Here is a 24,232-nt window from a genome sequence, read left to right as displayed (position 1 = left end):
AGCTATACACTGTATGATTTCATTTCTGTGCCTCAGGAATGAAGGTGAGCTGGAGAGAACCCATCTGCCAGGTTTCAGAGGAGCCAATTATGACAAGCCAGAATAAAAGTAAGAGTCAAGCCTTTCATCACTTACTGTGATGTTATAAGAAAGAAGCTAGACCAGAAAAAGTCCCAGCTTCCCACAGTTCCATTTTCTCCCAAGGACCAACATACTATTCAAAGATCAGGTGGATCAGCAAAGATGTAGGGGTTGTTTCACTGTCAAGGGAGCCCCCAACAAAAGGCTCCTGCAGTTTTCAGATCCTGGGCCCCGGGCAAGGCAGAGGGAGAAGAACTAGGAGTGGAAAAGTACTGAGTACTAAGTCATAGTAGAGAAAGGTGTTTTCAAAATCCCCCCTCAGTTCCTCAATCATTATGTCTTGACAGAAGCATCTGAGGAGGCCTCAATGAAAGCCCCAGATAAAAAGGCCTCCAGATAAAGGTGCCTGGACTAGGAATACAGACGTGTGTAAGAGCGTGGCTGGCCAGCGGGGCTGAGTCCTTGACTTCAGCTCCCTTAAGAGACTGAAACGCACTAGCTTTGCACCAAGCCTGGTGTAGGGAAGGCAGCTTTCCCACACAAAGCCCGCCAGGTATAACCTTTGTAAATACCTATAATTGAACCTGGAAAAAAAAAAATCACACATAGGTTTCTGGCCAGGAGCTAGATTCCTCAATATGAAACACTGGAAAAGGTAAAACTATAGGGACATAAAACTATGACATATGGGATTTGATTTTACCCTGTTTAAAAGCTAACAAAAACGTCTGCTGCTAATTCATGGATAAGGACAGAAGCCATGAGACACCTGGGTCAAAGAATTTATTACTCAGGGCAAGGCACAATAACAGAAACATTTGTACCAATTCCTTCTCCTAAGACTTACGGAGGTGAGACGATACGGTTCAGATAGATATTATGCATGCAGGAGTTTGCATCGGCAGGTGAGGACCATCAAGCTTGGGGAATCCACCAATTTTATAGCAAACAGTAACCACGTCTGCTCTTTGTCTTGGGAGAGGCAGTTACCTCATATCTTAGGTCCACCAGCTGTATAAATAACACTCAGAAATGTCCCAGGAAAAAGAGCAGCCAGGAGCCTTATAGTCTTGGCACACCCACCAAGGAGGATTGTCTGCCAACAAAAACAGAGCAAGGATTGCTAGGAGCGAGGATGGGGGAAAGACTGACTCTGAAGATGCATGGGGAAGTTTTGGGGTGATGGGACGATTCTGTAGCTTTTTTCTGGTATTGGTTCCACAACTGCGTGACAGTCATTACAGAACTGTACATTTAAAAGATCAATTTCATTGTATGTAAATTATACCTGAATTTTTAAGGGAACAAAGGTAAATCTTAAATTAAAAAAAAGACACTTAGGCCCTTGTGTTCACATCCCCAGTGGCCCTTTGGATATGTCTACTTTCAGTTGCCAAATACTTAACAATGTTTCCAGCATTTATTTAAGGTTAATTAATTACACTGTTCGATATAATTAAACCTCCTATTCAAACTTATTAAATCAGGACTCACGGTTTCTAAATCACTTGGTTTTTACAATTTTTGAAAAAGAAAATAGATCAAATATGAAAAACATAAATAAAAAGTTAATAGTTTGCTGTCGCCTTTCCGCTTTCTAAATTAAGATACCCAATTGGCAAGCTTCCCTTCACCCACCCTAGCAATATTAACTGACAAACAAAATAAATTTTCAAAATCAGTAAATTGCCATTGTTCATGTTTCTCCTTATTGACCAGTGATGTAAACATTCATTTTAGTTAAGAAGGTTTTTAATAGAATGCAACATCTGTTTTATATTACATGGGAGACAGCAAAATTCTTCCTCTCTGACTGGATTATTAATGCTCATGCCTTCTATGGAGTTATTCTCTTCCTTCGCATCCCCACACTAGTCCTCTAAAGTGCAACATATACCCTGATGTAATACATTTTCCTGCTAACTTTACTATACTGTATAAACCATAACTTTTATGTGACATGCTGGTATTTCTTTTTAAACCACAAATGCATTTCTTATTCTCAATCACAAATTTAAATTTCCTGTACTCTCCCAGCCCACCAGGCATTCTTCTTTTAAAATAGCTGAGTAAAAATAGATGATTTCAATTTTTAAATTTGTCATCTCATTTTTTAATAGATCTCTCTCCAACTCTTAGAACGGAAAAGTGAAAAGATATTTGTTTTTATGCTTTTGCTATTAAACCTATGTAAGCTGAAGAAATACAGTAAACAACTTATGCTTCTTAAGAGTGACATAAATAAGTCCACGACACATGTAAAATTATTTTAAATGTTTGCATTCAAGTCAAGACAAATACCTTTAACAAAAGCGTTCGTCCAGGTTCAACTCTGGACTTATCATAGTGATCACTTCTTTGGGTATATAAATGTTGAATAACTACTGTGTACACATGAAACTAACGTAACATGTTAGCTATATTTTAATAAAAATCTTAAAGAAAATAATGTTTTTGTTTCTAAAAGCCCTCAAAATTTAACATATATTCCACATTGTTTCTGAGATTTACACCAAGATTTGTCTAAGACTATCTTACACTTCATTTATTAAAATGGAAATAAAATACTATGCCAAATGGAGTTGTACTTCTATTACCTTCAGTTTTTCTTGTGCAATATTTTGTTCATTATGAACAGATTCTGACAAAATTGAGACCAACCACATCACTACTGTTAATTCTCAATTAGTTCTTCAGTTCATTTCCCTTGCCTAACTCTAAGAAAACTACATATGGTTTAAACCACTGGTATTTTTTACTTTCTGCCAATACACAAACCATGCTTTTTTGTGTGTTGAAAACATTCCCATGAATAATTATAATAGTCTCCAAAGAGACCAGATGGCAATAAACTCTAGAACAGATCTGGAAGCTAACCATAAATTTACCTTTCCATAGTCTCACCATCATAATACAGTTCTTTGTGCTATGCCATTAAAAAGAATTCTAGCAATAGAAACAATATGAGTATACATTGTATTTAAATAAAAAGATATACAATCATGTTGGGGGGGGGGTCTTTCACAACTACACACACCCCTCTTCTACTATTACCATAAACAATTTTTAACAGAGCATCAGCTTGATAGAGTATGACATTACTAATCACATTATATAGTGATTTTTACATTAGCAAAATTACTATTAAAGCAAAACTCAAGAAATATAATCCAGCTAATGGTAGTAAATGGTTTGAAATTAAAGAAATAAAAATATAGGTTAATATTATATAGAATTACCCGATTATTTCGTTCTTCTCCTGGGAAACATAATTAAACTATTCTGGGCCAAAGCAAACTTTAGCCAAAGAGAAACTTATTTTGATACTTTTTAGTTTAAGCTACAATACTAACGTGCAATGTTAGCTGTACTTTCTGGATTCACTGTAACATTGTAATCTGTAATATTTCTCATATTATTCTTATAGCTCAAAACAATATATAAAATTACATGGGAAAGGGAGGCTAGAGGGAGAAAACAAAGAGAAATAAAAACAAGAGGAGAGAAAAAGGAAATTTAAATAGAAACAGAAAATATAAATGGGGGGATGAAAGGCCAAGATTGTAGAAAACAGGAATAAAAACAATGTCTGTCCAACAAGTACTTTATCTTTTTATTTGATATTGTAAATCAGGTTTATGGTTTGTATATGTACTCTATTAATTTAAGTACCTCAATATTTTAATTTTAAATTCAGTTAATTTATGGATTCTTTGTTTGTAACAGTTGGGATTTTCCACAATAGAATTAACAAACGTAGTGTTATTTCCCTCTATTATCAATAAAATATGATGCTGACATTGGAGTTGAGAGACAGATTTTATCACTGTAAGAAAGCATCTCTCTATTATCAGGAATGGATGGTGTTTTAGCATCTCCAGAGAAGATCCTATTTCTTTTTTGTTTTATTGATATGTGACCAAAATAATCGATTTTGTAATATTGAACCACCCTTGGATTCCCAGAATTAACCCTACTTCCCAACTGGATGACTGACTATTATTAATGTGGTATTAGATTCCATTTCCAAATACTTTATCTGGGATTCTTTCAAAAGTCATAAATAATATTGATCTATATTTTTCCTGTATGTTTTATGTTTGCTTATTTCTTTGTCTTTCTGCTATCCTTGTTGGGATGTGGTATCAATATGAGACCACCTTGGAAAAAAAGATTCTGAAGATTTTATTCTCCTATGCTGCCAAATGGTTTAGAATTATCTTAGAATTATCTGCTCCTCAGTCATTTGGTTTAGAATTATCTGCTCCTCAGACATTTGGCATATTTTCCTGGTGTAGTCACCTAGGACTATTATTCTTGTGGAGAGAAAGCTCTTTGATAATCTGCTGTTTCTTCTATGAGCATTACTCCATTCAGATATTCTATCTCCTTTTAGAATTAATTTTGGCAACTTATTTCTCCTGGAAAATAGTTCACTCCATTCCAGCAATTCTATTTCAACCAGAGAAATATAAATGTAAACTTTCAATGGGATATTATTTTTTACATATCATATTGATAAAAAAACACTTATGAGAATGTATTAAAGCAAACACATTCATTTAGTTCTGGTGGAAATAAAAATTGGTAAAATGTTTATGTGAACACATTTGGCAACTTCTATAAAAATTTACCACGCCTATACTCTTTGAGCCAGCAATTCCATTTCTAGTAATAAATTATAAAGACATACTTACACAGATGGAAAATGACATGTCTATTAAGGTACTCACTGAAGCATCTTTGTAAGCCATCTAAATGTCCAAAAATAGGAGACTAGGTAAATAAATTACAATACTGTCATAGAATGGACCATTATAGCCATTAAAAATAATTGGTGAAATCTATTTTGCAATGATATGGAACAATCTCCAAAATATAATATTAACAAAAAGAAATCCAAGATATAAAACTGTATATAGTATAACGTAGACATAAAAGATGCATTAGTAAATGTGCACATAATTGTAAAGGAATAGAGTATTTCTGGAAGTATGCACGAGAAACTCATTAAAAGGATCACATCTAATGAAATAAAGTGGGCAAGTGGAGTATAGACACAGGAAATAATCCTACTTTTCATTATACACTCTTTGTACATTAAAAATTTTGGACTTTGTGCATATTAGCTATCTGTTGCTGCTAAACAGAGTGGCTTAAAACAAGAAACATAATCTTTTAGAGATGTTATGAGTCGGGCACTTGAGAGTGGCTTAGCAGAGCAGTTTTGGATCAGGGTATCTCATTAGGTTGCAGTGAATAAGTTGGCCTGGGCTCCAATCATCTGAAGATTTGATTGGGCCTGACTCCTTCACATGGCTACCACATTGATGCTGGTTAGTGGTAGAATGGTTTAGTTCCTCCCTGTGTAGGACTCTCCATAGGCTGACTGAGTGTTCTCATGACACAGAGGTCGACTTTCCCATTATGGATATTCCAAAAGAAAATGATGTGGAAACAATGATCTAACCTCAAAAATAGCACACCATCACTGCCGCACATTCTTTTTGCTAGAAACAAGTCACTAAGTGTGGCCCATATTCAAGAGCTGGGAAATTAGGCTCCACTTCTAATGAAGGTATGTCAAAGAACTTGTGGAATACTTTTAAATAACCAAAATGTACATATTACATTTTGGGGGGAAAATTTTAAAGGATATTTTTACAATATTAAATTGAAAGATTCACTTAATTCTGTGGTAGACAAACTTTCATCATTAATCAAATGGATGATAGAAAGTATAGGAAGGTTTAACTCTTATGAAATGACTATACATTTCAATCTAAGATGAACATATGTTGACAATGAAAAAAGTCCACTGTCATCTTAAAACGCTTAACCATAGAGATGGGAGGACAATGGGGAGAGCTGGGCCTCTTTTTAACTCTCTAGTCCTGACTTCTTTTTAAACTTTGTGGTAACTTCCGGAAGAGGGATGCTAATAAATAGAATAGCCATCTTGGAACCAGTATTATTATTCTTCACGTGGCAGCCAGTTGGAGCCCCAGGTTGGAGGTGTACATTCCAGCACTACAGTGGTGGTTTTTGTTTCTTTTTCTTTTCCAGAATAAACCACTCTTTTGGTGGATTTTCTGGAGAGTTATTTTTTGCCAGTTGACAACATCTAAAATCCAACCCATAATATAATACTTCAGAGAAGTCACAGTAGGTTGAGCAGCAATTTATTAAACATATAACTAAAAATAACTTCAGAAGAATCTGGGAATACAAATATAGGACTATTTTGAATATGGAATTTTGCAGTGCTACTGATCAATGCACATCACCTACTTCATATAAATATTTTGTGAAAATACTGAGAAATTAAATCACATAATCTTTTTTTTATTAGTTTCAGGTGTGCAAAACAATGTACTAGTTAGACATTGCACCCCTCACAAAGTGATAAGCCTCCTCCTCCAATCTATTGCCCCTCTGACATCATATATATCTACATTACAATTCCATTGACTCTATTCCCTATGCTGTACTTCAAAATCACATAATCTTTAACAGTGATGATGATACTTGAAACCTAAAAACATCATATTTTTATGTGCCAACACTTTACAACTATTAGCATATACTATTCAAATCTTTATTTTATGCTTTACCCTCACATCCTGAAATGTACAATGTACGTTTTACAGTACAGATGAGCAAACTGAAGCACAGGAAGACTAAGTTGTCCAAGGTCATATGCAACAAGTAAGACGTTTGTCATATATTCCAAATACATGGTTCCCAGAATTGAGCACCACAATCAAGAAATGTACTATCCTTAGCCCATTTTCCTCTATTTGGAATACTAGTTTTACATTATTTTCCCGAAGATTGTGTTTTGGTGGCTCTGTAAAACTACATGACACAAACTGCATTTACTTTAAAAAACAAAGCAAAATGTTTCCTTCCCAAAACAAATATAAACTGTAAAACTATGTAAACACACACACTGACTCACACACAAGTGGAAAAAAACAAGAGATTATTGTCTTTTTTTTTTCGTTTCTCTATTTTTTGATTTCCTAACGTGTTACAAGTTTAACAATTAAAATCATTTAAAAAATGTGAAGGACTCCTAAGATACAGTAGATCTGAGGGTAAAGTGTGAATCTGCCACAACTTCTTAGATGCCAGTTTTAATTACCTGTAGAAGGGTCCAATAGCAGAGTTTTCTTCTTCACCTAGGACACTACCTCTCCAAAAGTATAAGCCCTGTCAAATCAGAAACTTTATACATGTGCCAAACCCCACACATTACTTGTACCCATTGCCGCTATAAAATTAAAATTCATCCCTTAGGGGTGTAAAGGAGATGGTTAAGAATTGGTAGTTCCTGCTTTTGTTCGTATAGTCAATAATATGGTAAAACTATGTCTAGTGCCAGGAAGATACCAGCCTAGTCAGGGGGATCACTTCTTAAATTATATAAATGTCTAACCACGATGTGTACACCTGAAATACAAAGTAATATTGAATGTCCATTGTATTTGAAAAATTTTTTAAAGGGATAAAGGAAGTAAAGGGGAATACGAGGTTTAAATTTCCAAGTATAAAACAAGTAAGTCCTGAGGATGTAATGTACAGCATGGGGAATATAGTCAACAATATTGTGATAGCATGGTACGGTGTCAGTTGGGTGCTGGACTTATCATGGTGATCACTTCTTTAAGCATGTAAATGTTTGTGTACACATGAAACTAAAATAATATTGTATGTTAGTTTATTTGAATAAAAATCTTTTTAAAAATTAAAAAAATAAAAGTTATAGAAATAACAACAGAAACAAGAATGACAGCACAACACACAATACTTAGACTATACGTGAGATTGTGAGGACTTTTAAAAAATTATGAAACTCTATTGGGTAATTTTTTTTAAAATACTTCACAGTGTAGAGAGATGTTACCCTTCTAGATCAAAATACAACATAATGATATAATATTTGTAGATTATTTTCACAGACCATACGTCTCTAGTCTTTGAATTCTCCTTTAAATCAGCTGTAATGCTTACCTGTTCACGCATTAATTATGAGTTAAATAAAATTGTTGACGTATTCATTTTATATTTATGAGAATCATGATTTTACCCTTTTAAGAATATTAGCCTGCAAAAGTACTGTGAATATTCCCATTTTACAGAAGAGAAAACTGAAACTTGAAGAGGTTAGGTGCCTTGCCCAAGTTTATATTTGCACTGCTTTGCTTACCTCCACACCTATCCCCTTTGTCCCTAATCACTATGCTTTGCTAAAATTTAGACTATTTGTTTTTTTTACTCTGTTATCGCATGTATCTTACTACAAAAAGTACTAAAGAACACAAATCCTCTAGAAAAGTTTTTCTGTATAAAACATGGCGGCTGACAGTACTATATTTCAATTGACAAAGAACATCCTCATAGTCCAAACAACTAAACAAATGAGACTTTTTCCCCCAGAAAAGATCTGACTTTATTTTTCAGTTCAATAAATGAATACATTACCCACAAGACATTTTTTCTTAAGTTTCTGAATTTTAATTCCAAAATAGAATGAAAAAGAATGGAACCAAGGCAAGAGTTTTATCCCCTGGTTGAAATCACGTCCTGTCACATGCAGTACTCTCACTGAAGCTCTTTTTGCTTTGCTCTTAAGCAGGAGAGACACAATCTCAAATTGTATCCAGGTTTAATGGCATATCCTAGGATAATGGAACACATTAAGGTGTATAAGGGGAAAAGTACGCCTTTCTTTTATAAAGTGGATAATTATAATATGTATGTGTAGACTTCTAGTAGATAACCTCACAGCGTTACTATCACTACTGAGCAAAACCAAAAGCAAGTTTTACTAATAGTTGCAAAAGAATCTTTTAATGTAAGGTATAAAACAAGGTTTTAAAGACAAAAGAAAAAAACTGAAAGAAAAAAATGAAGGAAGAAGAAAAGAAGGAAAAGATAAAATATAGAAGTTTGCTTTACGTTAAAGAATCAGACATAACTTAGAAGAATGTCACAAACACATTAAAAATATCATTTAGGAAAACAAAACACTGCTTTTTTCACCTTATTTTGACTACTAATGTCTCTTACAATCCCATTCAACACAGAAAAAGATTACCAAAGAAGGGAGGTATTAATTCATATTTAAAGTTTTTTCAACTGCAAGTAGAAATCACAATTTGAATAGGCAACTTTATTTTGCAAGAGCCAAGTCACTTAAAATTATTCATTAATCTTAAAATTGGTACTAACAGGAACCTCCTTTCTAATGACATAAAGGTTCCACACGACCCTGTCTTGCATCACCATCTGCCACATCCTGCTCTGATATTTATAAATACAGTTGTGTTATTGACATTTCTACAATTGCTTCAGGCACAAGGCATTAGAACAGAGAATTCTCTTTGATCACTCCAATGTCATATCTTCTTTTTAGATCTAAGCAGTTTGGGCTGTTCCCAGATTCCCAGAGGTATGTCTAGTAAGAAGGCTTTTTAATAACTAGCTTTTTCAGGTGAAATAGGCCACAAAAGAGATAATCAGAAATATGCATTCATACAGAAAAACCAATAGATTAGCTTTAAGAAAAAAAAAAAAGGTCTACAAAGAAAAGAAAGTGAGGCTCTTGATTTTCATTAATTTTAGTTTCTAAATACCATGATTCAATTGGAAATCCTACATGATTCTTGAAATATCACTTTTACAATATTTTCATCATTTTTTTTATTGATTCAAACACAATTCTTTATAAGATTTTAAAACATTTTTTTAGGAACTCAATGGATATAGAGTTTGGGAAAGGTCTAAAACACAATTCTGAAAAGTGGTTCATTACAGGACATTAGCATCAAAAAAAAAATTAAATACATGCTTCCTCCACCTCTCACCCCCATACAATCCTGTATAAAAATATAAACATACTGGTACTTAAACAGTTCTCTCAAAATTTAATTAAAAACCAAACAAAAACTTGGTTAAAATTTCACCAGAAGTTAAATACAAACATGGAAGCTTATCTAACTAGAATAAATATGAGAAACTGGAAGATTAAAAAGTCAATTATCAGAGAACCAGGTTAGTACTTAGAAGATAGAAATAAGGATCTAAGAATCCAAGAAGAGACCAAGCTAAATGTTAAATGCTTATGTTGAGAAAAAAATCAAATCCATTACTGATGATTTTAGTATGTATATGATTAAAACAAAGAAAATCTGTAATTAGGAGTACAGTATCATCTCTACTAAGTAAAGAAAAATGGAGAGAGACGACTATTTGGCAAGAAACATATAGAAATTTAGTGGTTTGCATGAAATAATTTGGAATACACCAAAGAAAGAGGAATTATTTTATCCCACAGACCTTTGCTTTAAATAAGAGAAAAATGTACTTTATTTAGAAAGATGGCAGTTATTAAAGTAATAGGAAAATCGTTACTCTTTATTACTGAATAGAGAAGTCCTCCATATAGCCTCAACCTTTTGGGGGCTGACATGAAGAAATAATTTATTTCAATGATGATTTGCTTATATACCAGTTAACGAAGGTTAGGGAGGCACTTAAAATATTGATCTGATGCCCAGAACATACACAGAAATGACAAAATTTTAACAAATACAGAACATTAGAAAAATCAGTAAATCAATTTGCAGAAAGCATACAAACAAGTGAACTTATACAACTTAAAACAATAGCGGAATACCACATGTATTAATAGCTAGTTATCAGCTTCTGAAAAATTCAATAAGTAACAAAAAATCACAACTCTCCAAGGAGAAAAAACGTATCTAAACATCAAGGAAAATTGGTGTCCCTAAGAACATGCAAGAAAGAGTTGGTTTACTCAGAACTGTATTTTAAATGATAAATACTTTATTCTCCCTGACAGCCTCCAATTCTTCCCACACTATAAGAAGCAGAGAGGGTATGTGAAACACTACTCAAACTTTCAAACATATAGACAAGTCAAAACTGAAGTCCTCTGAGGAAGACAGGAAAATCTCCAGTAAGGAGAGCAATCAGAAGTTTCCCATCAGAACACTTGGTTTCTAATTCTGCCTTGTTTCCTTATCCACCAGGGCATTTTTGTTTCTCTTATTGAATCAGAATCCTCATCATTGTATAGAAACCACATCGCCCTGTCTGCCTCATAGGCTGTTGTGAGGATCTAATGATTGAGAGAACAGTAGTATAAAATAAGGATTACAGAGAGGTAATATAAATAGGTAGGCCACAATTAAGAAAACCTATGGCTCCAGTAGAGGCACAGAAATCAATTGGCCAGTGGTCTTAATATAGAGTGACCAACTTTTTAGAAAGCCACCGAAATACTCATACGGGGGCGGGAGGGGAACATATATATATATATATATATATATATATATATATATATATATATATATATATATATATATATATAATTATGGAACAAATTGATGGGAGTAGGCAGCTCCAAACTCTCCCCACAGAAACATCAATAAAAAACACAGCCATCAATCATACAAACATATGTATTATAGGAAACCCAGAAGGAGAAGAGAAAAAGGAGCACAAAAAATATTTGAAGATACAATGGCCAATGACATTCCAAATTTCAGGAAATACATGATCCTAAAAGCTCAATGAAGGATAAACTCAGGAGATGCACACCAACACTTGACTAAATTATTGAAAGACAAAGAAAAAAAATCTTAAAAGCAGAAAGAGAGAAGTGACTTGTCCTTAATAAGGAATCCTCAACAAGAAAATATATAATTTTTCAGCAGAAACCATAGAGGCCAGAAGGCAGTGAGATGACATATTTAAAGTGTTTGAAGAAAAGAACTATCAGCCATGATCTATATCTGGCAAAACTTTATGAATTAAACAATAATTATAAGTCTGTGTTAATGGGCACAATGTAAAAGATGTAATCAGTGACAATAATAATATAAAGGGGAGGATGGAGTTGTAAAAGAACAGAAAATTTGTATTCTATTAAAACTAAATTGGTACTGTTCAAATAAGGTTATTATAAATTTAGAATGGTGATGGCAATCCCCAAAGTAACCACTAAAAAAATAACTAAATCACATACAGGAAGTCCTCACTTAATGTCATCAATAGGTTCTGCAACTTTAAACAAAACGACACGTAACAAAATCAATTTTACCATAGGATAATTGATATAAACAAGAGTTAACTTTCTATAGCATTTCATCAACATTATAACAAAATGGTATGCTCTGAGGGAATCAAAATGGTACATACACTACCAAAAATAAAAAATATATACAAACAAGTACTTGTCATGGACTGAATTGTGCCCTTTCAAAAGTCATATGTTGAAGCCCAAATCCCCAGAACTTCAGAGTGCAACTATATTGAGAGGACCTTTAAAGAAATGAAATGATTAATTTAAAATGATGCTCTTTGGGGGGGTCTAATCCAATCAAACTGGTATTCTTATAAAAATAGATAAGACCACACAGAGAAACACTAAGGGTATGCATGGAAGGACAACTATGTGAAAAGGTAGCAAGAGGAAGAAGACTCAGAAGAAACCAAAGCTACTGACACATTGACCTTGGATTTCTAGCCTCCAAAACTGTGAGAAAATTAATTTCTCTTGCTTAAGTCATCCAGTCTCTGATATTGCTATGGCAGCCCAAGCCAAATATTATTCTGTATTATTTACTTTTCTGTTACATAAGTGCTATTATTTAAACAAAACTATAGGAATAGTTAATGGCAATTAAAAGTAGGACTAATTCAACAAATATTAATAGTATCTGTGAGAATATAACAATTATAATGTTTCTTTCATTAAAATACATACCGCAACTTATTTTAACTTTTCTTAACTCTTTATCGGATATTTAAATTTTACAGACTACACTGTATATTCTTTTTATTGCTTTTTTTGTATATTCTTAACATATATACGTGTAAGGTTTTTAAAAGAAGAGTAAGTACAGTTGGATTAAATAGATATTACCAATGTTTAGGGAAAATAACATTTTTCTTTTTGTCCCATGAAATAATAGAATTTTTTACATTACAGTTCAGTAATACTTTTCTGAACTGACTGGAACCATTAGGACATCCTTCTTATATATGTGGTAAAACTGAATATAGTTCATTGTAAACTTCACTTTGACTTACAGCTCTGCTCTTATCAAGTCCACATTCTTGGTGTCAGTCCAGTGTGATGACATCCAACAAAATATCCTCTCAACCAAAGAATTTGAACATGGACTACAATACACAGCGTTTTACTTACTAGGAACAGCTGGTCTATAGATATAGTATAAAAATCCATTTCTAGATCTACAAAACATCTACCTACCTTGAATCTAAATGTTTGCTTTGGTATTCCAACTGTTTATCAATCAGGTCCTTTCCATTTATAGGTTCATTATATATGCTATTCATGTCTAAAATGAACATCATTTCAAACACTCCAAAGCACATGGGTAATTTCAATTTGTGCTGTCAAAATTGGATTGCAAATAAGTTACGGTTTTAGTAAGAAAAGTGAGAAAGCCGTACTTAACTTACCTGCCCTTTTGTGGCGACCTCCCCCCCATTTAAGTTATAAAGCAGTCATATTACACAAAAATTAGTTGTTTGTTGTATGAGTTTCTTTCTAGCCTCTGTATGGCCTATTCAAGTATCAACAAACACTGCAGAAGAAATGGTATATAAATTTCTGTTTTACTGTAATCTTTTTCTCCGTTTTCATCTTCCGGGTATTACCAAATTAGACAAAGACATTCTTCTTGCCTCCCATTTTAGAAATATTTTACTACAGGATATCTTATCTAAGTCCAACAAGAATTATAGCCATCTTTGAGGCACATGTCCAAGGAGGCTATCTCCTTCCGTATCTTTACAATAAAAAATCACATTAAGTAAGTCTATACATTTTGAGAACACTGAAGTGACCAAAATATTCACTAGGAAAGTATAAATGTCACAGGTAGGCAAACCATACCTCCTTTCCACAGTATTGTTGTATTTAAAGTACACAGGATATTCAGCAGATAGGATCATTTTATTTTCATTAGGAAGTATATACTGAATGGAATTTGCCAAAATTTAAAGTTGTACTGTCAAATATGCAGATGAGAAAGTCTTGAATTGTATTTGGACATGGTATCAACAATATTTTGTTTCATGTTGCGGTGGTTTCATTAAAATCTTCAAGAACATGATTTAACAAATCAAAGTATCAATGAGCAATGGGAACATTTTCGTGTTGACATGATTTACCACATCTTTTATCTATCAAAGTACGACTGTTGGTAAGATCTGACAGAATGAGCTCTGCATTGTAAAGTGTTGACCTTTACTCTCCAGATGACTTTCAGTTCATATTTCACAGAGGTGATGACTTTTGCAAATAATGTTCCCTTTCAATATTTCCACCTATTTTTCCATAGCTAGCATGTAGCAGTCATTTTGTTTATTCATCCATTGAAGGACACTTGCATTGCTTCCACCTTTTGGCTATTGTGAATAGTGCTGCTATGAACGTAGGTGTACAAATATTTCTTCAAGACCCTGCTTTCAGTTCTTTATAGAGCATGTAATCTGTCTTAGTCTGCTCATGCTGCCATAACAAAAAACCATAAACTGAATGGCTTAAATAACAGAAACTTACATCTCACAGTTCTGGAGGCTAAGAAATCCAAGACCAAGGTGCAATTGATTCAGACCCTAGTGAGGACTCTTTTTCTGCCTTGTAGATGGCACCTTCTCACTGTGTCCTCATACGATGGGGGAAGGGGAGTGAGTGAGCAAGCTTCCTGTGTCTCTTCTCATAAAGGCACTAATCCCTCCTGAGGGGATCTCTCATGACCTCACCCAACCATAATCACCTCCCAAAGACCCCATCTCCAAGTACCATCACACTGGGGGTTAGGACTTCAACATATGAATTTGGGGGCACAGAAACATTCCATCGATAGCATACTCAAAAGTGGAATTGCTGGATCAGATGGTAATTCTGTTCGTAATTTTTTGAGAAAACACCACAATGTTTTCCATAGTATAGTGGCTACACAATTTTACATTCATACCAATAGTGTACAGGATTCCAATTTCTCTACTTTCTTGCCAACACTTGTTATTTTATGTTTATGTGATAGTACTATCCTAATGGGTGTAACACGGGCAGTATAACTTTTAAAAGAATTAAATCACACATTAAAGCTAATATACAAAATGGGGGGGGGAAAGCAGAATTGCTCTCCTTCTAAAGCAAAAAATCTAGAACAAATCTAGCATTACCCTTGCTTTTTTGTGACAGTCTCTTAGCGGCTCCATAAACAGTCTGAAAAGAAAATCTTAGGAAATAGACTGATGGCTTATGCTGGGGGCAGGTGGTGGGGTTCGAGTTGGGTAGAAGAAAACTGCTATTCAGGGTATCTCTTTCACTTTTCCTAGTTCAAATTTAAAACCTAAAATCTAGGACATGAGATAAAAATCCTACTGAGAAGATTGGAGTTACTGTGATTCAACTAGAAATTGAACATCACGTTGGAGGTGTACTGGGGAAAATGTACAGAGTTTTGCATTCAAGTTTCCAGAAATTGGAGAAATCACAGATGTGAGTACTGATATGTTTTTATCCTGGTTCTTATAGATTTGTTTGTCTTTTAGGAGTAGAGAGAATGCCTCCTATAACATTATACTGTAGTTAATAGTTTATAATTTTCTCTCTCCACTCACCATCTCCATCCCCAAACACATTTTCACTATAACAAAAGCTTCAAGAGTATGGACCAAATCGATTATTATCAGCTTTCTCTTCACCAACATCTGACAGACTACCTGGCACACAGCAGGTATTTAATAATGGACAAGGAAGAAAGCGAGGAAAAAGTGAAAAAGTTAGAATGGTGGTTGAAGAGAAGAGAAACGGTAAGTTTCAAAAGGTAGGCAAGAATTTTGTAAACAAGGAACATTTCTTATTTAGCAATATATCCATCATATAGCACAACGCTTCATATATACCAATACATGTTGGCTGAACTGAACTGAATTGCTCTGCATATGGGAGGAAATAAAGATTGCTAGTCTGACAACCACAAATATGCCAATAATAACAAAATAAAACTATTAGATGAGCCACCTAAAACTTTAAATTCCATTTACTTCCTTGCTAAAAATAGGAACAAATAAACCATTACTAGAATACATTGTTACAATGCACATGAAGTTTTTTTAAAAATTACAAAATAATAACAGGCAATGATTGTTTTATTAATGAGACTAATTATGAGGCAGAAATCCAACAGAGGTCTTGATATTTATTATGTAAGTAATACATTTCGGGAAGGTAGAAATTAATGAAGATGCTCAAGAAAGGAGAGACTTTATTAGTGGACAGTTAATAGTCTCCCAGATCTATTAGGTTGGCGCAAAAGGAATTGCAGTTCAAAAAGTTAAAAAAAATTGCAAAAGCCGCAATTCCTTTTGCACCAACCTAATAGAAAGAGAAACGACTGAAGAGATAGTAGAATGTGCTTTGGTAGACTGAGGCTTTAAAAACTGTACCTGTTATGGACAAAATTGTGTCCCCGCCCTGAAAATACCTATGATAAAGCCCTAAACTAGTGACTATATTTGGAGATAGGGCCTTTAAGGGAATAATTAAGTTAAATGAGGTCCTAAGAGTGGGACCCTCATCCAGTAGGACTGGTATCCTTATAAGAGGAAGAAACAGCAAGATGTCTCTCTTCAGGTGGGCACAGAAGAAAGGTCATGTGAGGATACAGTGAGAAGGCAGCTCTCTAAAAGCCAGGAAGAGGAGCTCTCCAAAAATCAATCCTGATGGAACCTTGATCTTGGACTTCTAACCTCCAGAATTGTGAGAAAACAAAATTCTCTTGTTTAAACCACTAGTCGGGAGTATTTTGTTATGGCAGCCTGAGTGGAAAAATATATTATCTAAGGACAAAAAGTAAAGTGTCCTTTTTCTAATAACCTGAACTCACAAAGTGACGAGCAGGATGTTCTACAAAACAATACAAATCAACTAACAAACACAATGACCTCCACAGGCCACTGCACATAAATGACCACCTTAAAGATTAATTTTCGCAACGTAAAATATGTTCATACTATGATTAAAAGTGAGCTTTGTCAGTATGGAAGATAATTACACTGGGTGTCTAAATCAATTAAAAGTTTGTTCAAAAAACAAAAACTGTTTAACCATTATTTGTCAGTTTTCCACTTCTCCAGTTCTTGTAGTTAATAAAATTCAAAGGGAAAGCATTAATCAATGAAAAAACAAAATGACCCAAATCCATCGGAGTGGACTTATGACTCCACTGAGTGGGGTTTTGAGCTAGTTTTCAAATCACAGAGGTAAGAACCAGAGTATGTAAAGCTTTTTCATGTCCTTCATAATTAGAAGTTTAAACAGAATACTGAGCCTCTCAATTGAGATTAGGTTAGGCTGGTGACTTAAAGACTCTATGTCAAATGAGTTTATCCAATTATCCATTAGAAGATATATATACGGGATAGATATAGAAATTCATAAATACATACATATATACAAATTTATGTATATAAATTTATGTATATAAATATATGAAAGATATACCCAGATAGACATGCAGATATATAAATACAAATATATCTTTATTTAATGTATACAGATATACAGAGGATATCAAAAAATATATACACATTTAAAGAAAGGAAAATAACTGTAATAATATATACCGATAACAAAAGATGAATACAAGTCATGTGTATACATTTTTTGGGCACTCCCGGCATATGTATCTACATATAACACAAGAAAACTTGCAGTATCTTATTATAGGAAAGTACTTTCTAAACACTGTATGACCTGCAGGAGCCATAAGGTTTAATTATATTTAAAAAACTAAAAACTTTGGCAATGTAAAAGCTACTATAAGCAGAGTTAAAGTACAAATAACAAATAATAAATTCTCTCAATTTATAGAATAAAAAGGAACACTACCCATAAGATGTGAGAAATTTCTACAAACCAATAACATGAAAAATTAAAAAATAGTCATAGGATTTGACAAATAAGAAAGAATAAATGCAAATGAACAATAAACACATTAAAAGATGTTCAAGCTTACCAATAACCAAAGAAATACCAATTAAAATAAAATAATTTTTGTTGATTAGATGGGCAATGACCGCTAAAATCCTAATTCAAAACCACCAAAACTCTTTTATAGCAACAAAATATAGATTGGAACAGTTATGTACAATGACCAAAAATCTAGAATCATTTTGAATCCATTTCTTTATACTTTTAAAAATAATTAACTAACCTGGGCCACTTTAATTGAATTCTGGGTAGAACCACCAGCATAATATTCGACTTTGAATTTTTTTACAAGTTCATCAAACCTATAAGGAAATCACAGTAAAAAAAATAAGTTAGCATTTGTCGGTGTCACAATGCAAAAATTTTTCTGATTAGAAGGTCATTAAATCAAAAAAAAGAAGAATACTGCCTGGCATGTATAATGAACCCTCAATAAATGTTATCTTTTATTACTTAATACCTAAAAATTAAAAGGTAATTACATCACAGAAATTTTGGAATTACATAATTATGTTGATGAATTAAAATATTATATGAAAAACAACTTAGCTAAATTTCTATAAGTAAGAAATTTATTCCATAAATGTAAAACTATAAGAATTTTAAATATATAGGCTTTCCATAATTAATCACTAAACTAAAGGTAGAAATAAAAATTCATAAATAATTATTATAAGCAATGCATATTTTCCTATATTAAGTGTTGATCTCTAGAATCCTTACATATGCATATTTAATAAGTTTTAAAAGTTTTGGATCACAAAGACTGATGGCTTAAAATTTAAAGAATAGAGAAACTACACTGGGTTGCATGATCCTGGGCAAGTTGCTTGGGGACATAATTTCTGTATCTGACAAATAAAGGCACAGAGAGAGATGAATTAAGCTTTGATAACTCATTATTTGAGCATCTGATAAAAGATACAGAACTTTCCTCCAGGAAAATACATATACTCACACACATGCAACTTTTCGTAGAAGATGATCCATGTACACCCCTCCTACATACCCCCAGCCAAAGGACTACGGACACTGATTCGAGTAAATCTCAAATTAGATGGTATTTACTAATCTGGATCACAAATCAGATTATCTCTACTACATATATCTAACATGTTAGATGCTATGGGAAATATTTAAGGGGCATAGGCATGTACTTTAATTTCAAAGGATTTATAAGCTTTGGAGGGACAAAACAATGATTACCCATTAGAAAAATACCAATTCCTCAAATAACAAAATGTGTGCAGGGTAGACAGTAAGTGCTACAAGAGATTGGTCAAAAAAGAGAGACTGGGATGTGAGTAGAATATTCAAGGAAGATTTCAGTCTTGGAACATATTTTCAATTATAGAAGTAGATGCTGTTATTCAAGTGACACATTGCACAGGTTTCCAAATACAAAAAAGAGATAAATGCAGAAATGGTTAGATTAGGGGTAAGGAAAATTGAGTTATAGCTTAGTCCCATACCCCCAGTTGCCTTGCAATTGGATCGGTAAAACCCTGAGATGCCAATGAACACAATTAGTATACCTGCCCAGAGCTCTGACAGCAATATTTGTATACCACTAATATCACTGATGTAAGAATAACAGTAGAGAAAGCCGAGAACATAGGACTCAGATGCAGAGAGGTGGGTGGTTTTGGTAGTTCAGGGGACGTTCTCTTCTAATTACTTTATTGACTAGGTATCACCTAAGAGTAATGTTAGAGATTGGAGGAGAAAGGCAGGGTGAAAGTAAACAGAGTAATCAATCAATTGCAAGGCTCATTTGAGGTCCTTTCACTTTCAAAAGCCAATTCCTCCAAAGGTTTTGGATCACATATGTAGTGGGTTCTATGGTGGCCTCCAAAATGATATGTCCCCCCCAGAACCTGTGAGTATAACCTTATTTAGAAAAAGGATCTTTGCAGATATAATTAAGAATCTTGAGATAAGACTCTCCCTCCTTCATCACCATGGGTGGGCCCTAAATCCAACGACAAATCTGTCTTGAAGACAGAAGAGAAGACACAGAGGAAAAGGGCATATGAAGATGGAGGCAGAGATTAGAGTGATGCAGCCACGAGCCAAGGAAGGCAAGGAAGGCCAACACCCACCAAAAACTAGAAGAGGCAAAACCAGATTCTACCCTAGGCTCTTCGGAAGGAGCACACCACACCAACACCTTGATTTCAGACTTCTGCCCTCCAGAACCACAAGAAAAAAATGTGTTGTTGCAACCCATCAGGGTTTGTGTTTGTTATGGCAACACCATCCTTCCTCACTTTCTTTTTTTTTTTTTTTAACGTCACCACATCGATCCTTCCTCACTTTCTTCAGGATCTCTTTCCTGAAGTTATAGCCTTCTCTATTTCATCATCAATTTCTCCCTTCCGACTAAGAATCAAATAGCTATAATATTTTGGAAAGAACTAGATGGGCCTAAATTTGCTATAGATACTGAAAATCACATAAATCAACTATATTTTTTTTTAATTCTAAAAAGTGTAAAAAAATGTAAAATGAAATGTCTATTTTGGAAGGTGTATCGCATACTGCTCAATAGCAATCTGACTACAGATTGGAATGATCGTTGTACTACTTCCTGTGTGACATGGGCCACGTCAGTGAATCCTCTGTGTTTCACTTTCCTCATTGGTAAAAAGGGGCTAATAGTACCCAACTCACAAACTGGTAGTGAGCCTTTAAAAGATGATTTGGATAAAATGTTTAAAACAGTAACTTTAGGCATATAGTAAATACTCTATAAATGCTATCTATGGAACCTAATCCCAAAGGCTCAGAAGGTGCTGAGATCCCATAAGTTTTAGAAAAACTGAGTAATAATTAAACAGGTTTCTTTGCTTCAGAATATCTCAAGGCCTTTCATATGCTGATGAAAATTCAAGATGGAGATGGAGGACGCACATTTCCTAAGCTTACTTGGTCAAGGTACCTATTAGCTTCATGTGGCGATAGACATTCAAATTTAAGCTAATTAAAGTGAACTAAATTTAAAATTCAGTGTATCTGTCCCACTAGCTACATTCCAAGTGTTCCACAGCCACATGTGGCTACTGGCTATCATACTGAACACACAAATACAGAACATTCCCACTATTACAAAAATAATGTTCTATTGGATGGTGCTGGGAGAGTTCAGTAACGAAAACCAAGTAAACAGAGTAAACATGATCGATTTTATTCACTTGGTGCAAAAGTAATTGTGGTTTGTGTGATTCTTTATAACCTTTTAAGCCGCAATGACTTTTGCACCAACCTAATAGAATGGAAGGAGACCTAATAATGATTTTGTTTAACGAATGGGAAAAGTAAGGCATAATGTCCTTGAATAGATTGCCAAACAAAGGTCATATATAGCACACTAGTGAGTTAAAATGAGAACTACAGTCTCAGAATTACTTGTCCGTTACAAACACAGAAATCTGTATGTTTTTCCTCATTCCAGTCAACTACGAGTTTTCTGTAGAAACCAAAATTTTGCTTACTAATGTTATCTTTAGAACCATTTCAAGAGGTATAAAAATTATAAACCCTCACATTTCAAGATGGATGATGAAGCATATGTCTACTTCCTCTTCCAAGTCCCACTGGACATCAAAAAAAATGTTTTATATGTGTATGTAAAAGTAAACAAAAGTATAACAACACTGAAAAGCAAGGAAAATGTCACATGCAGACCACAAATTTGAGAAACAACAAATTTCAGTTTAACAGAAAGCAAATACAACAGAATTGACACTGCAATGATAGAAGTCATAATAGTAAGTAATTTCTTTCAACACTATCGGGGGTGCCAAAAAAATGTATGCACACGACTTGTATTCATCTTTTGTTATTGGCATAGATTATTATAATTTTAATAGTTTTTTATTTTCTTAAAATGTGTATACATTTTTTGTCACCCTTTGATATTTGGAACAACAGTGTAGCTGCCTAACCATTCCTAGCACACCACAAGAGTAAAATGTGTTTAAAGGCTCGAATCTGTCGTGGCCAAGTCTCTATTCTGGCAGTTGTGTAGATTGCTAGCCTACCTGACAATTTTTTTCTTTCACTTTCGTCTTATCTTTTTGGTAATAGCTTTATTGAGATATAATTCACCTACCATACAATTCACCCGTTTAAAGTCTACCATCCAATCGATGAAATGTATTCATAGTTGTGCAACCATCACCACAATCAATTTTAGAATATTTTCATTAAAAAAACAATCCCGTACCCTTTAGCTATCAAAATCAAATCTTGCCATCATTCTCCCCCACCCCAAGCAATCACTAACCCACTTTCCATCTCTGTAATTTTGCCTAGACATCTCATACAAATGGAATCACATAATACACGTATACTGTGTTTCCCCGAAAATAAGATCTAGCCAGACTATCAGCTCTGATGCATCTTTTGGAGCAAAAATTAATACTAAAATAAGACCAGGTATAATATAATATAATTAATATTATAATATAATATAATTAATATAATATAATATAATACAATATAATATAATATACCGGGTCTTATGTTAATTTTTGCTCCAAAAGACGCATTAGAGCTGATGGTCCAGCTGGGTCTTATTTTTGGGGAAACACGTCGTTTTGTTAACTGGATTCTTTCACTTAGAATGTTATCAAGATCCATATGTGTAATAGCATACATCAGTACTTTATTCCTTTTTATGGCTGAATAACATTCTATTATATGGATATACCACATTTTCTTTATCCATCCATCCATTGATGAACACCTGAGTTGCTTTCATCTTATGGCTATTGTGAATAATGCTGTTATGGACATTCACATATGAGGTTTTGTGTGGACATAATATTTTCATTTCTCGTCACTACATACCTAGGAGTGGAGCTGCTGAGTCAAATGTTACTCTATGTTTAACTTTTTGAGGAACTGCCACACTATATTTTCCACTGTGCCTAATTTTTTCTCAGAAACAATACAGGGAAATCTGCCTAATTACTATATGAAAAAGACGCAACTAGAGAATAATAGTTTCTATAAATTAACTTTACCACTGGTAATATTTTAAAAGAATCAATAGGTAAATGTATGACATGAGCCGAAAAAAACGAGCAGAGGTAAAAAATAAGATGAAGAGAACAAAGTTGAAGTTAAGAAAAATACTCAGAAATTGGAGAGAAAATGTAATAGATAAAAAGTATGAAAGACAAATTAAAAGGCACGGAGAATGGATCAGGTGGCCCAAGATTCACTTTAAAAGAATGACAGAAGAATAGAGATAATGATGGGTAAGAAGGAAATAGTAGGGAAAAGTTTTGAAAAAAGGAAATAATATATAATCTTCAGATTTCTCCAAACACCAAGCAAGTCTACCAAGGAGTGGGGACTAGGATCCATACTTGAACATCTTTGTTAAATTTCAGAACTCTCATATTAAGAGAAAACCTTAAAAGCTTCTAGAGTGAAAAATAACAGATCACCTAAAAAGGAATAAGAATCAGAATAATACCAGACTTCATAAAGAATATAGGATGCTAAAAGGCAATACTATATTGTATTCTATGCTGGAAGAAAAAAACAATTTTTAATATAATTCAATATCCACTCAGATTATTAACTCAATGATAAGGAAAAGTATTCCCCATCCTTTTCCCATATGAAAAAATATATTACTAGGGAGGAGGTGTACCAATCAAAAGGAAATATAAGAAAGATGGCATGGGTTTTTAAAAAATGAAAAAGTTAGAACTGTTTATGACTTTGGAAAAGTAAAAGAATCCAGAAAGAAATTTAAAGAGGATCCTTATTACATGTAAAATTCTACCCTAAGTAGCAAAACTTTTAATAACAAAGGATTGTATTTTCTATAAATCCATCAATCACACTACTTGGTTCTACAGAGAATAAAATTTTCTTGGTTCTTTGGTAATTATGTTTCATTTTTATTTTAGAATCTATGCAGATGTGGGACAGATAACATTTAATTTAATTATAGTTATGAAACAATTTTAAAACGTTATATATCTAACATTGACATTTTGAAGGTGGGAGAGTGCGAGATGAAACGAAAAGCATTCTAATTCTCCTGTGATTGAAGAGTCA

At 33.6% G+C, this 24,232-nt stretch overlaps 1 protein-coding gene across 6 annotated transcripts in view; it reads right to left on the bottom strand.

The window, feature by feature from the left end:
* Positions 1-24,232, bottom strand: part of ADK (adenosine kinase) — a 458,470-nt gene that overhangs the window by 285,082 nt on the left and 149,156 nt on the right. For all 6 annotated transcript variants that reach the window (XM_081073615.1, XM_081073620.1, XM_081073618.1 and 3 more), the window contains one exon: positions 18,375-18,453. In XM_081073615.1, coding sequence (XP_080929741.1) covers positions 18,375-18,453 — 79 coding nt within the window. The remainder of the gene's footprint in view (positions 1-18,374; positions 18,454-24,232) is intronic.

The sequence above is a fragment of the Rhinolophus hipposideros genome (genome assembly GCF_964194185.1).
Source record: "Rhinolophus hipposideros genome assembly, chromosome: 15".
In the NCBI taxonomy this organism is placed as follows: Eukaryota; Metazoa; Chordata; class Mammalia; order Chiroptera; family Rhinolophidae; genus Rhinolophus; species Rhinolophus hipposideros.
Note: the sequence above shows the minus strand (reverse complement) of the source record. Positions and strands in the feature narration are given on the sequence as shown.